General features: G+C 42.7%; 1 protein-coding gene across 1 annotated transcript in view; it reads left to right on the plus strand.

The window, feature by feature from the left end:
* The first annotated feature begins 1,121 nt into the window (after positions 1-1,121).
* The window catches only part of LOC115314436 (mucin-2), a 106,614-nt gene continuing 91,316 nt past the window's right edge, over positions 1,122-16,419 (plus strand). The window contains exon 1 of the mRNA XM_029973506.4: positions 1,122-1,287. Within this exon, the coding sequence (XP_029829366.3) occupies positions 1,122-1,287 (166 nt within the window). The remainder of the gene's footprint in view (positions 1,288-16,419) is intronic.

A 16,419-nucleotide genomic window follows, 5' to 3' on the forward strand; every position in this document is an offset into this window, starting at 1 on the left:
TCCGATCAACGCGTCGAAGGTAGGGCTCGGGCCCAATAGCCGAGTTAGCACGACCCGACTCTGATGACGTTTTATAGAGGAAGAGGAGACAATGCGGAGGTCTTCTGTTTGTCTAGGTGGTGTTGGCTGTGCAGCCAGGCCCGCACCGCCGCACTTCTTACCGGCGGCCGGGCCGCTGCGTGCGCTGCGCCGCTATCGAGAGGGTTTCTCTGGTGGCGTCCCTTGGAACTACGCCGCGCGAGAGCCAATGGGAGCCTCGTTCCTTGATGACGCGAGCCAGTCGATGGGAGCCTCTGTATCAGATTTCTGCTAGAGACGACAGGCTTCGCTCCGTTGGGACAGGGGAAGGTGCCATTGGGCGCGGCTTCACAGCTGGTGACGTCGGTTCGCTCTATGGGGCCAATTATAGCTTTCGCAATAAAAAATTATTTTAAGCTTAGTTTAATAATATATTGGTGGAATATAACAACATACTGACAAAAGCCATGTGCAACAACTAACCCCTTCAGTACCTTCAGATTTCACGTTCTGACTTTAGATGCCGACGCCGTTTAGCAAGCAGCTTTAAAGGTACGGCAATGAAACGTAATATGTAGTACTCCTAGAGTTAGCTACCACTAGAGTCTGCCAGTGTCCCGAATTTCTAACGGAGAGACTTCGCAAATGTGCATATCTAGTCATCGGGATCCCTGGTTATTTCACTATCCGACGGGAGCGAAAAACACACACACACACACACCAACCGGGCTCGGCGGCGCCAGCCTGCAGCCATGGCACATCGTGCCACAACCAGCCCACACTCCCCGTCGCCGTTCCGTGTCAAAGTCAAGCGAGGGCTTCTTTCCCCAGCGACGCCATCCGCAGCGGCAAGAAAGGAAGAGCGCCCCGTTACCCGAAGAGCATCCCCCTCCCCTGGAGGCCGCGCCACGGCGATGCACTCTTGCAGGGAGACTCTCGCCAAGGTAGATGCCGTCTTCCTGCAGCCGCGCCAAGAGCGAGAGTCGGAGAGGGCGAGGAAGCCCGAGGAAGCCTCAGGAACTAGAACAGGCAGCAGCGGTTTTTCATTTCGCTCTCGCCATCGGGGACGAAAGGGAAAGCGCCAGGCCGGTTAAACGGAGCGGATGGCTCTGTGGGCCACTCAGTCGCTGAAGCAGACACCGACAGGAGTGACCATGTGGTGCGAACGGCTAGTACTCGTCCTCATCTCCCTGCTCGCCGGCGGCTGCGCCGGACAGTGGGCCGTGGTCAAGGGCTACCGCGTCGTCATGAAGGCGGATATCGTCAGAGGTAGGCTCACCCTGCACACCGTGGATTCCGTGTAGTAGCCTCTCACCGACGTGCCACTGGCTGTCGCATGTCGTGTGCTTAGGACTCCCTGAGGAGACATGCGGTTCCCTTTGGGAGCCTTCAAAGATTTCCCCGGTATAACATATTTTTATTTATTTATTTATTGTTGCGTAGCCTTTCAACTCGGACAGTGACATCTTCAGTGATTTTTAGACTCTTTGTGGATACGCCTGTATCTCGGGACGCACAATCAGATATGCGCACGTTTTTTTTTTTTTTTTTTTTTTCTTGCTTCTTTGGGATGTTTGTGATTCTAGTGAGGGCTTGAAGGTGGTCCACCGACAGCTTGAGAAACGCAGGGAAACGAATTACGCCCACGTGTTTGGCTTTGTGATTCGTTCGTCGGCGGCGTTTTTGTCGGCTAACGGCGCATTCTGATTTGCTGAAGAAGTAATACGATGTTCGGAGACTCGCTACGCCCCGTGTTTCTCAAGGCGTCAGTGAAAACAAGAGAAGGGTACTTAGATGTCTACTCAACACAAGTGCAGCTCGTGCTTCCCATGCCATTATGCTGACAATCGTCTCTAGTAACGGCATATGGCTTTCGCGAGTTACTCCTTTTACCGTAGCGAGAACATTAGTTGGATTCGGCCTCTGAGACGACGGAACGTCGGTTGCAAGCGAGAACGAGCTATAGTCTTTTCTTTGGTAATGCCCGAGACAAAGTGCAGCCGAATCTTATCGCGGCTCTTCTTTGCGTGCGGCTATTTTTAATTCACAAATGACCGAAACCTGATACTCAGTAAACGAAGGGGAAAAAACGAAGGAAGGGAGAAACCCACCAGGTGTGACGTAGCGGTATTCTTAACCGAATTCGATGGAGAAGGAAACCCAGCTTAGCCGCGATCGTTCGAAAGATAACGAACTGGAGTGTGACCGAGCATGTACGGTTCCCATATTGTGTGTGTGTGTGTGTATGTATACCTTCGAGCAGGGTGGTCGGGAGTTTTCGCTCTGTGGTAGATAGGAAACGCCAGATTGCCGAAAAATTAGGATGCAGAAGGTTTCGGTGTGCGCTTTTATACGGCAAGTTCCGTTCCAGTACCCGAGACATTTTTCTATAAAAACGGGTGTTAAATCCGTATGCCAGCTTGTAATCACCGCTGCGTAACGCACCATAAACATCCAAAACTGGTGGTCGCACCATCGCGGGGTAATATGAGTTAAAACAGACATCCACGCTTCTTCTGCGCACGTGCCAGTCTTTTTTCTTTTGTCTGATTTAACCGTGGAATGCCAAATCAAAATCCAAAACTTCTGATTTTTTTTTTATTTGAGAGATATTAGAATATGATGGGACCACAAAGGTAGAAAAAGGACCGACAGGGAGTTTCAGCTTACATTGACCGCGAGGGCACATCACGAGTCAAATTTCTGAATTTACCCAGCCTGGCTTAGATTCAATTGATAGCCGAATAAGGAAGATATAACTTCTCGCTTTTTTTTTTTCAGTGTTAATGCGAACAATATGGCCGATAAACTTCCGTCACGTGCGGTTAGCACTTAATAGTCGCTAATAACTTAAAAAAAAAACGCAAGGAGTGTTGAATTCCGAGCATCTTAGTATTGTTCTGCAGCCAATCATATTGCAGGATTAGCCCATAAGAAAGCCAAAGGACCAATCACGAAGCAAGAAGCGTGAACATATTAAACCACGCCCTATGTTTCTTAAGGTGGTAATGACTAGGTGCGGGTCGAACAGAGCTTCCTGAAATGTATTCCGTTAGTGCCAATATTTTCTTAGCGCCGTAATATCTACCTACCATAGCTTCGCACGCACAAGAAAGAAAAAGAGGGAGGGGCGGGGATTTGTGAAGTCGACTGTATTGCCTAATAATCGAATCGTCGATAGCGGCCGCGAACGCTCCTCATGTCGCATCGAGGGCATCTGATCACTGGGGAAGGGAGGGGGGGGGGGGGGGGGGACGAAGATATTTATCGTGCCAAGAAGTCCTCTGGCACAGATTGGTTACAGGGGAGCGCTCACGGTTCAAAAGACCTTGAATTGAAGACGATGAGGTTTACCGACGGTAGCGAAAACCGGGCATGGCCCGGAAGCGACGGTTCATTTTATTGGTTCTGTGCGGTTACTCTACGTTATCGTGTTGGTGTTGTTTTGTGATTGTTGTTGTTGCTCTCTCACTGCTGCTTTTTGTTGTGATACATAATCCTTTCGGTTGAGTTCAGTTGGATTTATTAGCCCTCAAGGGCATATATAATGAAGTGCATTAGATAAAGGGGCAACTAGTAAACGAGATTTGATAGAGAAAGTTGCCAAATTCATTATGAACAATTACGATATTAATTATACAAACAATAAAGGTAGTGCATTGATTCAGTTCACCTATATGATAAGAAAAAATAAAAAATAGACCACTCTTTAATAGTTATTATAAACTTTGATTATGTAATCTCACATTCTATCGTTCCATGAATAATACCCGAGTTATGATTTGTTTTTTGTTTCTATTTTCAGTCTAATATCTAGTAAATTTTCACCGTAACTCTACAGTTTTCATAGTGCTTTTCTAGCGCTCTGATATTACGTTACTTTGAATTTCGCAAATATTCGAGTAAGTTTATTTTAGAAAATTAGTACCTAAATTTGCTTTATATAAACATCGGGCAAAAGAGTACGTGACAAAAATACCTCAAACACGAGCTGTCTTTTACGCCGTTCTTGCTCATCTCCTGTCCAGATATAACGGTTGAAAAAAAAAATCATACCAGCAAGGGAATATAAATTTTTAAAGTTCACGTGTTCGCCCGTCAGCCATCACCCGATTCCGTTTGTAACCTGCAACATTCAATCAAGGCTGTCTTAATTATAGCATGATTTATGACGCTCCTATTTTATTTATTTTATTCGATATGAAGCTTCAACAGTTAATACTTTATAAAAAGGTACCTTACTTTTAGACACGATAAGAATCAATTGCAACGGAGCTATTGCAAATGTTATGTGCCTCACACCTTTACACAACCCGAGCCCAATCGTACTTCAGTGAAATCGGATACACACGTTTAGGAGTGTTGACACATCTTGAAGACAAACGCTCTAAACATGCGTCACGATTGCTAGCTGACTTCGAAAAATTTCGTCAAAACAATGATTCTCCATGGCTTCACGGAACCTGGCATCGTAATCAGTCAATCATTATCACTGTCCGTCATATCTACAACGATTAACAACTCACGGCATCCCCACTCTATCCCATCATTACCTTCGGCCTGAAAACAATCGTCGTGTTCTCGCCCCGACGATTCGTCACAACCTCATGACGGGATGTTTCAATGCCTCAAACGCGCTCGTGCTCGTGCTCCGCTCTGCCATTTCTGCATCTTGGCGCGCTCCGACTGTAGTTGAATGATGCCTCTCTGTATACACGTTCGAAGTCACGCGTTCGCGTGAAGACAAGCGTGCGGTCGAGCAAAAGAACTAGTCTGTTCGCTTTCCATTTCGAGATCGGGGCCCCGACCCAGACGTGCGCATCATTGTCTCTGAGTTGTTGATAACACTAGAGACCAGGGTAGTTTAAAGCGAGGAACTCTTTCGTCGCTTTGTGAACTTCTTCTCTGAAGAAATATAATCGGGAGGAAGAACGGCTCCTTACTGCAAGAGGAAGTCGGCGGCTACAGCCGTGCTTCCCAAGGGTTCACGACCAGTGCGAGACTAAAATGAACTTGAAGAAACAAAAGAGAGAGACAAAAAAAAAAAAAGATACGAAGAGATGGGAAGCCTTGTAAAGGCCGATGTTCGCGGCCGACTCTCCTGAAGCTTCTCCTCTCACGCGTGCTGCGTGGAATAGAAGGCAGAATTTTCGCACGACTGGAATTCGTCGCGGATTATGATGACTGCTCCTAAGAATACGTGCCTGTATCAAAAAAAAGATTGAAACTCGTGAAATATGCACGTTGAGAGAAAGAGAAACCACGAAAGACACCTTTTTTTTCTAAAAAGTTTCTTTTTTTATTTTAGAAACAATAAGGTTTCTATAAAAAAAATGTCACGCATGTCACGTCGTCTGTCGCTTATCTCTGTACACTCGTGGGTGCTTCGGAATCTTTTAGTGTTCTTTCCTTTTGGAGAAACCTAAGGATTGCTCGCTTTCCTCTTCAACACGGTAACACCTTTGAGTCGCGTGGAATTGACCTTGCGGTGTTTTCATTCTCGGTTGGAGCCATATTGACGAGCAAATAGTTCTACGGGGACGAATTTATGTTGTCGATAATCCCATGTTTGAGTTATAATAACAGCACTTATAAGATTAATTAAAGAGTCGCATGCGTACAGTCATAAGAAATCCTAGGATAGGACGGGAATTACTTCATGTTCCAGTGTAAAAGTAATATTTGCGCCCTAACCGTAGGAATCATATTTTTGTCAGTTTTGACTTTATCTAAAATATCAGCTTTTTTCTACACTCTAAGAAATTCCTGCGCGTCTACTTCCCCGCAAAACACTCAAAGGGCCAATCTCTGCGATCTACGAAATCAGCTCAGCAATGGTGAGCCGGAACGTCTGTTTAGACCTAAAAATGAAGTCTGTGCTGTGGCACTACGCAATGCAAAGCGTCATGCTTGCATTGCGGAATGCCACAGAGCACTGCAGTCTTCAATTTGAAGTCTAAACAGATGTTCCGCCTGATCGTTTGCTGAGCTGATTTCGTAGATCGCAGTGATTGGCCTTTTGAGTGTTTTGCGGGTAAGTAGACACGCAGGCATTTCTTAGAGTGTAGAAACTATTCAACGAATTTTAGATGAAAAGTTTGGCAATCTGATCAAACGTGTTTTTTGCTTGGAAATTACAAAAAAAATTACGTCCAGAAAAGCATGATGGCTCAGAAACTTTCACGACGATTAAGGTATCAGCATAGCAGCAGATAACTATTGAAATGACGTCGCTTTCTCATTGAAAGTATATTTAAGAAAGCTAAAGTACGCCGAGGCACTCAGGGTTGCACTCACAGTGATATTCATTAGAAAGTACTGCTGTGGTCGAATATAAATTTAGCACTGAGTAAAGGTTCACACAATGTCTACAGCGACTCATCGTAATTCTCGATATAACGTTTTCTCCGAGAAATAAAAAAAAAATATGGCTAAATCGCCAAAAAAAATACGGAAAGAATGAATCGTTGTTAGTCGTGTCTTTTGAATAGACTAAAGATATCAGGAGTTTGTTTTAGGCCGATTCGAATTGCTCAGCCTATTCGAGCACCTGTAATAGATATATATAACGCTTCTTCTTTTATGCAAGGAATGGGAGTGCGAAAATTTTTGGAATTGAATCAGTGGCTGAGGGCGGTAGCCCTCCGCATCATGGAGCGCGTGAAGCAAGGCTCGCGCTGCAGTGCTCTGGGACACAAGAATCAAGTTTTCCTCTCCTGCCATGTGATCTGGCATAAAAAAAAAAAAATGTCGTCTGTGGTCTCGTGTTCACGTGATCCAAGTTAAAAGATCCCACGATAGCCGGCGTCCTGCACTGGACAAAGTGCCCAGCTACAGCAGACACACTTGACACCATTTTAAGAAGGCTAGCTTCCCGATTTCAAGTCATCCACACAACAAACCTAAACGTTTTTTTTCTTTTTTTTTTCTTTTTTAGAGAGAATTTTATTGAAATAACGGACATCGGCTTTCAGAGTAATCCCTAAAATGGTCGTGTCACGCAATACTTCCGCCCTGTTCCACCGTAGGCTAGCACCGAAGTGTGCCGCACACCTTCCGCTGGTGGCCTCGCTTCCTTGAAACCAAATCCTCGGTGACATCCGCTGCCGCAAAAAAAAAAGAAGAAACGGAGAATGTTTCGTACATTTTCTGGCACGCGCCACTAAAATGATTCTTTCTAATCCACAAGCCAGACCATTGGAACAAGTTAAGTGAAAGCTTCAGACGCTAGCCTTCCTTAGTGGAATCCGCAATTATCCAACGCGAGCTCACTTCCTCAATAAGCGTTCCTGCGGCCAATGAAAGCACTTGACAAAAGGTTTGATGTCAATTGAGCTGGCCGTTAACTGACGTGAAGATGGCTGCCATGATCACGTGTCTAAATAGTCCTGCCGCTCTTATAGCACTCACGAAAAACAAGTGGTTAACAAGGCCACCACGTTATCACGTTATGAAGGTTATCATTTTTCGCGATCTTTAGTTACTACGAAATATCTGATCCATTGCATTACGACTATAGCGTCACTCCTTTTTATATGCATGTCTTTTTTTTATGTACTTTTCTTGTATGTATGTATGTATGTATTTCTGGCGGCAATTGCCCTTTTTAACGAGCGTCTATAAAATAGACATGCCATTAAAGAAAAGAAGATAAAGAGAAAGATAATGAAAAGGAACTAGAAAAGTCTGAGAAATGGTTCGTAGGCACTCTGAAGTATCACGAGTGGACTTTCCACCATGCCTCGAGCCTTCTCTTTGAGCACATCACATGTTTGTTCTCTTCCGTAAAACCGAGGGCCTGCTCAATGCGGGTGCCGACGTCTGTCGCAGGTACGATTGCCGGACACTCAAGGAGCAAATGTTGGATAGTTTCTTCTACCTCACCACATGCACTGCACACGGTTTCGGTCACGTTCACATCGTACCGATGCCTGTAGATGCGGGTGCGTAAGGCACCACCGCGGGCCTCGGCAAGGAGTCGGCTGCCCAGTGTATTTCCACACCAGCGGACGGTGTGGAACTTTTCTTGTTCACGATCTTTTTTTTTTATCTAACTCGCTCGTACCTGTCGAAGACGGAAGCGTCAGTGATAAAGAGTTTTTGTAGAACGTACCTAGCCGCTTATTATATGAATAAGGTTTCACATATGCTAAACCAAACCTACGTTTCTGCACCTCACTGACCTTCGTTTGCACAATTTAGTATATCGGAATCGTCAGACACATCCATGACATATTCCTCACACACGCACTACCTTTGAACGTCAAAGAGTTCATTCACCGCTTGAACTACTGAATAATCTTGCATTTCTAGAAACCAATTTTACCTGAATAAACAAAACCGCCATATTTAACGTTATATGAAAGCTTACATCGTCTGCGTTATTGTGTTGTTTTTACTATTATTAATTTTATCTGATTTTAGTGTCGTGTTGTCGTTGTTTGCCTTTTAGGGGTACCGAGGGCTTGTCAAGCTGCATAAAAAGCACTTTCTTTTCTCGGTACTCCCCATCGCCCATGATGGAAAATAAACGATGTTTCAATAGTGATCATTAGGTAGTTTTGGATACGTAAACTTCATGCTGGTTGGGTTTTGGGGCAACGTATTTGAAGTGACAAACGACATCATTTGCGGGGAAGTCCACTCATGTGACGTCATTAGAATTAAAAAAAAAGTCCCATCACACTCTAAACTTCTTCTGTAGGCCCCAATATTTAACATGGCGTGAGGTTGTACACAAGAAAAGAAGCACAAGGCCAATTTCTAAATTGCACCTGTCTATTATGATCATGTAAAGAACGTGAAGTGTATTATTGCACCAAGCATTGACCAATAACCTTGATATTTGAACGTAAATGGCAACGGCCGTGAGTGTCTTGAAGGGAGACCCAGGAAAGGGGGGGAGGTTGTCGCTATGAGCTATTTCTGCAGATGATGTCTGTGTTGTTAGGTTACCCGTTTTGAAATTACTCCAAAGGCCCTTGAAACCAGCTTATCAAATGTTGCATTGAAATATGCTCCAATCCGTGTTATTGGTTTATAATTATCTGCCTCATTGGATATGGTAACATACGATGTAATATTCACAATCTTTGTTGCGCTATGGACGCTTTTTATTGTATAGCCAGGTCATTATATATCGTCCACAATAAAAAAAAAACTGCAGGAGGAATAGTTGTTAAACTAAAATTAAAATTTCGGTCTATTTCGTAAATTTAAGTACCGCAAAAAAAAAAAAAGCTTCCATTTGTTATACTTTGGGTCGCATTTCCCGCGTTTCGATGACCCCTTAATTTTACTAACAATTTTCCAAAGCCGGCGGTTAAGTTCAGCCCACGCGTTCATCAGAAACATATCAAAATGCCATTAAAAATAAGGAGCCTAACGACCGAATCGAACTCCTGTAATTCACATCGTGGACTTCCCCTGCGAAAAACAAAGACCAACCTGTGTATATTTCCTGAAATCATCAAATCCGACCGGTGACTCCTTGATGAAACGTTTTCCAAATCAAACGTTGGTTTAAGAGATCTCTTGCCTCAGGTCAACCGTGGAACTGGGTTAAGGAGTCTGAACCCAATTCGATGATTATAACTCCCCGGGTACCGAGTGGAATGGTTTGTCTTGAAGTTGATGCCTCGGACGGACGTCGAGGAATTGCTCCTGCGGTGTTGGGGGATCGTCGTTTTGGCTGTAATTATACGCGGACGAAAAGTTTAATTCTAGGTCGGGCATCTCGAGAATTCAGTTGGGCGACGGTAACGTAACGTAAGCAACATCAAAAGTCTCCGAGGTCGTACTATATTCGAGATAATAGTTGGTTTGATGACGTGTGGGGCAGGAAACGATATCTCGGTTTCAGGAAGTAAGGTCTTGCTCATTGTCATAGCTTTTCACGTATAGAAATAGTGGCTCTTGCGTATGCGTTTTTTATGTTTTATTTGATTGTTTAAGTTATTGGTTAGAACGTTATGACCCACATAACTCGAAAAACAATTTTTTTATCAACTTTTGAGACGAAAAAAGTTACCATTTAAACAAACTGCATGATTACCACAGCTGTACCCCAATTTTCGTGGCGACACATTTCGTTTTATTAAAAAAAAAAAGAAGAAGACCAATGTGGTTGTTCTTGGGCACCCCAAAATAAAGATTATATTATATATTACATTATAAAAGCAATCTTAGATATACGAGACGAGACGGGCAAACTCTATAAAGTTTAAGTCGATTAATTTATAAGTAAGTTGTCTGATTCCTTCATGAAACTAATGCTGTTGGGGGGCATTCTTTATGGCATGTATTTCTACAATTTAAGGTAGACACTTTATTAGGGAACATGTTCGTACGTCATCTTCATGTGATTGGACTTTAAGTAAGATTGATGCATCTCTGACAAAGACGATTTCAAGATAAGGAAACATGTTTTTACGTTCACAATATTACAATTCCATGCATTCGTTTAGAAATATTTATTAAACTTCCCGCGACATATTCTCATCTTAATATTGATTACTGTTTTAATGGAATTTGCGTCCTTTCAATTTTTTCTAAATCATCATCAGTCAGTTTTTTAATGAGTTTAAGGAACATGTACACATTTCTCGGACCCCTTAATTAATATGGTAAATAAATGGCGTATCCTATCAAAATAAGTTTTGTCCACATAGTTTGCAAAAGAAAAAGAAAAGCTATGAAACATAGTCGTTCCAGATAATATCTGCTCAGCATCTATATCTTGACCAGCTTCATTATGCGTTGCATAGAAACACAAATATCTCAACAATCACCCGTCATAAAGTTTTTAAAAAAAGTTCCCAACGATTAACGTTTAAACAAACTGACCACGTCAACACACACCTGGCGAAAACAATTCTAAACATTGACATCATGATCGAACCAGAAAAATGTATGATTGTTGTTACGGGGTACCTTGTTTATCCCGGAGTAATGAGTGGACAATCCAAATTGCATTAGAAGCCGACACTAATTCCACAGCCACCTTTATTTTATTGTTGCGTCAAGCTCATAAAGACTTAATCCCAATCCATATAAAAAAAGAACACATTGTCATCGCGGGTTCTAACGCTTGAAATTCCAAACGAGAGAAAAATGGGCCAGTACCCTGACGCAACGGAGGACGCCAAACTTCCCCTTGACGCGCATTCTGGTTTACGTAATTCGCGATCGGTGCACTCATTTTCTTAATCGACGAGTCGGCGTTGCAGCTTTTCATTTCTTGTTTCGTCAACGTCGTACAAAGATTATATTTTTCCTTATTTTCAACAAACTTTTCAATTTTCACCATTCGAGAACACTCCGATATGTTGTAAAATGGCTTTCGATATCCGTGTTTTCAAAAACAAAACTTAAAAAATAACAGTATAATAACGGTTGGGCGTAACCAGTACCGGTTACGTAATTTTTTTTTTAGGTCAGCCAATCCCCCCCGCGGTATCACCGGACAAGAGCAATTTAGAACCAATCGCAAAGCAATGAGCAGGCTCTCATTTCAAAGCATGAAACGCCTTTTAACACTCCTCCCCCATTTTCAAATTGTGTTCGTCTGTCCATCCGTATGGCGTTCCGTGCATTTTCTGCTAAATTTTGCAGGGAAACTGAATTGGTGTATACTCCACGCGACGTCAGGTCACGTGACATCAATTGACATCACGTGACCTATACAGCGATTCAGTTTCCCCGCTAAATTTGGAAGGGAAACTGATGTCACGTGGTGTCCCGTGACCTGACACCACGTGACCTGTACACCAAATCAGTTTCCCCGTTAAATATAGCGGGAAAATTGACGTCAATTGAGCTGGCGTCACGTGGCATACTTTTATATATATTTTGGTGACACGTGACCTACACTAACTAGACTGTATATTGCCCTATAAAAAAATTATATCGAGCGCCCCTTAAATACCACCTTTCATGCATTACAGTACTTTGAAAATAAAGGTCGGTACCAATTTTTTTTTTTAACGGCCAACGGCAACATATTGCACTGACAGCTCAATAAACGTAGGGAGTGGAGAATTCTTTATCGAAACCGCAGCCAGTAAGTGTCCGCACTCTAAAAAAGTAGGGTCGTAAAAGAACTCTTAGGAGTGCCTCGGCTTGTCCATACTTTGCACCGTAAAAAGCTTCCCTTTAAGCACCTCCTAAAAGTGTTCTTCGTGAAACACTTACGAGGTTTTTTTTTTGGTTTTTTTTTAAGCTTTTTTTTTTTATGCGAAAGAGTTTTTTATCACCCAGTTGCCGCTTTCCAGTGTGCCAGGGGGCGATAGTGCTCGAGGCGAAAGCGTTCTTCACGAGCTGAAAAAAGTTATTGGGGACTCAAAAAATCTTTCAAGAACAGGGTATTTGTTTTGTTCTTTGGTGTGGCATGAGTTTGCAAGAACGCCAAAGCACGAAGCAAAAAGTGTCAACATAATATTTTGTGTTACGCCCTCTGTTTCCTAGATTGCCGGTGACTAAGGAAATTACGAGGCCCGTTGAACTCACCGATCACGCAATATTCGCTTGGATTATCGTATGAAACAATATGCTCCGACTAGGCAAGACTGTTTTGTGCACGGGTTATATCTAGGACGTCATTCGTGGCCATGCATTTAGCTTAAATTTTAAAAATAAATAGGGGACAAAAACAGTATCTCGAAATATCAACGTATTTCCGATATCAACATTTTTACAGACAACACAAATGCTACCCATATTTCTTTAATGAAACAACGCAGACAGGAGCCATTTTAATTTTTAAAAGAACACCCATGAAGCGTTCCAGCATGTGTAAGAGCTTATAGTTTTACATGATTCTAATTTGCGCCCACCACCTTGTGACATAGAATAATAACAGTGTCAAATGTAATATACAAGGGAGAAGGAAACACTCTTGGTGCACCATGTTTTGCGACTCTCCAAAATTCAGTGCATAACTATGGTTAGTGAAAGTATTCAAATTCAAAGGAAACAAATTAAGTTGAAAGATTAGCATTCACTGTAAGGTCAGTTTTTGAAAGTTTAGAGGTTTTTAGATAACAAAAATACATGGTGTGCCTGTTTATCTACTTTGCATGTCCATTTATTTTGATTTTTGTTAGTAAGGAATTTAGGCCTCTTTATCATACATGTTATTGTGTTTCTTTTTCAATATAAACAATAATTTCGCAGAACGCAATTACCATCGTCATTGCGTTATTTGAATGAATTTCACAAACAAATTTGAACACTGTTCATGTCATCTTTCTTCTTCACTTACCCTTATAAATATTGGCGGCATGTAAGCTTTAGTAAAACGTCGGCTGCCATTTTAAGGTTTTCCGCAGATTTCTTTTCGAAGGTTCATACAACATCATAGGAGTGAATTGACAACGACCTTTATATACAAAACGCTATAATGCACGAAAAGCCAAATTTGAGGCGTGATCGTTTAAATTTGTTCAGAGGTTATTGAAAAGCCGTTCCGGGAAGTAGAGAACCTTTTTCTTATTATTATTTCTCTGCTGTATTGAACAGGGTAACTGACTCGATACAAAGGTCACGTTACTTCAATTTCCCGGCTGAATTTAGAGGGAAAATAAATTGGCGCAATAGGTCACATGATGTCAAGTCAGGGGACATTAATTTCCCCGCCAAATTTAGCGGGGAAACTAAATTGGTGTATATGTCACGTGAGGTAATCTTCCCCGCTAAATTTAGCGAAAAATGCACGGAAAAACAAACAGACAGACAGACAGGCGGACAAAATGTTTGGGATTGGAAGGTCCAGCTAAAAATAATTTTGTGCTTCGAGATATAAATACTGACCTGTTGATAACATTTACTTTTGACAAGTTGCTTTGCGAGAACCACCGCCTACGACGACACCCGAGCCAAATAACGAGCGTTACAAATCCGATTTGCCACATACACTTTACGCACGGAAACAAAAAAAGGTCTACATAGGTGTAACGCAATTATCTCGCTTAATGCGCACCTCTCAACCCGCCTGACAGACTCCAAAATTTTAACGAGCGCGCCACCGATTCCGTGGTTGACACCCTTCGAAAACCGCTGGGCCGCGTCAACTCAGATAATGACGACAATAATCGGATTTCCACATTAACCGATGTGACAGTGGCTAGTGCTCTGCATGGGAGGTACAAAATTGTGGCCGGTCGCCGTGTGAGCGAAGTTTGTCGCAAACTGTGAAGTATTTTCGCTCAAAGGCTTATAGGAACACGGGTTACAATGCATAGTTAACAGAGCCGGTTTTAGTTTTATCTATGGACTTTGTCTTTATGCAAACTTCATGTAGGAAGATAATTGCCGTGGACAGTACGTCGCTGCGGGGTGTAAGGTACGTCAAGTCAGAGCGTCAGGCGTTGAACTCTCTTCGCTTTCCAGACGTTGACCCGTCGTTTTGGTTTCGTAAGTAATTGCATGGTTCTTCGCCTGTCACAGCGAAAAAGGGTAGGATAGCATTTAGGGTAAACGGCGTTGTTCGGAACATACCATTGAACGTTGCGAAGTACCTTACCATGACTCAATCTACCTGGACGAAGGTAGCGAGAAAAATAAAATATTCTCCTCGACAGTGCATTCTGACACAATATCTGAATTCCAGCGTCGCCTCCGACCTATCCCTTCCCACGTTACTTTGCAACTCGCTTAATTATGCTGATAAGATTGAATTCAACATTCCTGAAAGAAATTTACGAGGGTATTGCCATAACCTAAAACATTTCCGCCATAGTTTTTTTAGTAGCATTTTAAGAGTATATTTGTGAACAACATTACGAGAGAGAGAGAGAGAGAAAAAAAACTTTTCAGCAATAAATTAGATTTATAATGTGACTGAGAATAGTGTTTTACCAGCTCATGTCAAATGTAAATTTCAAATTTCTTATATTTTTTCTCGTGGAGAAAAAGAGGAGAAAAAGGCAATTCGGGAATTGCTTCACAAACATCTGCTACTTCTACAGCAGCAGAAAAACAGCATGAACGTACATTATACTAAAAATATCATTAAAAACGCACAGAAAAGCGTAGACAGGTTCAAAAGTGTTAATGAAAAAAGAAAACATCTTCGAGTTACTCATGGTGCGTCACATCACGGGATAAATTTTGATGAAAATGTTTTCAGTGCTCCGACATTCCCCGAGATTTCTCCCTAAATTACAGTCACAGCGTAAGCTCTTATTTCGCAAGAAATATTTTCAAACGTAACAACACCTACTTGATAAGCCCCATGTCGCACTCGTTGAAAAAAAATTTCAGGAGAAATTCAAGAATGTGCCACGAAGACATCCCCAACTCACATGGCGGTGTATATTCGGTAAAAACGTTAAGCGAGGCACTCAAACAATTTTTCCTTTGGATACCGCGTCTTCTATTCACGTACTGATATTTAATATGTACCGTGAGCAGATGCTTTCCTCCCCCCCCCCCCCCCCCCCCTCTTTTCCGCGGACGGCTTGAGCTTGCCGCTTACAATAAAAGGAAGCTATCATCGCAGAGTTTATATACGTATACACTAGGCGGCGCTTCCCTACCTTCCTTTCGGCAAGAAGCCTTAGAGCCTTATTGAACAAATATCATGATGATGATGATACTGACTCTTCCCTTTGAATCGGGCAGTTCCAAAGTGAGCTCGTGCCTGGCCAATAATAGATTATAAATGGATGGATGAATGAATGAATACGGCTGAACCCTCTTATTCGGGCGGCGGCTTACGCCACATAGTAAAAGTTTTTAAATTCAACAATTAATTAGCCTGTGAGTTGCATGTGCCTCATAGCCATTGATGTGTTCCCCTTTTTTTATCCTGTTTTTCTGGCGTAACAAACGTATCTTACTAATACTTCTATTAACCCCCGTTAAACACAATCAGTTAGGTTAAGCCTTTTAACGGTATATTTCTGAATGAGAAATTAACGGGACATGGGAAAGAATCCTTCATCGCCCTGTTTGTACGATCGCTACCTATAGTGTTGTCTTCATCAAAAAGTCGATGTCCAACTCTACTGGCATTAGACAACACACGAGCAGAACGCACGTGTTAGCTGGCGCTTAGAAACTTTACGTCTGCATATAAACAACGTCCTGCGAGAAGACGTGAACGTTACGAGTACACTTGGGGCTATGCTATAGACGCTTTCAGCGCGCGCCAAATTGAGCCGCCATAGCCGACCTTCTCTTGTCTTACCGAGATGTCGAGCGACTGAAGCGGGCGTTGACGAGTCTCCACAAGGGCCTATGCTGGGGAGAAGGACACGGAAGAACCTGAAATGGCAATTACCTGTCCTGCTGTGGTAATAATGAAGTGAATCGAACGGAATAAGAGGAAACAAAAACTGAAGGTCGGTTATGGCGGCGCCCATGCACAGCTGCCTGAAAGCGTCTATAAAGCCACTCATT

This window comes from Ixodes scapularis, unplaced genomic scaffold (assembly GCF_016920785.2).
Source record: "Ixodes scapularis isolate PalLabHiFi unplaced genomic scaffold, ASM1692078v2 PGA_scaffold7__128_contigs__length_106722199, whole genome shotgun sequence".
Taxonomy (NCBI): domain Eukaryota; kingdom Metazoa; phylum Arthropoda; class Arachnida; order Ixodida; family Ixodidae; genus Ixodes; species Ixodes scapularis.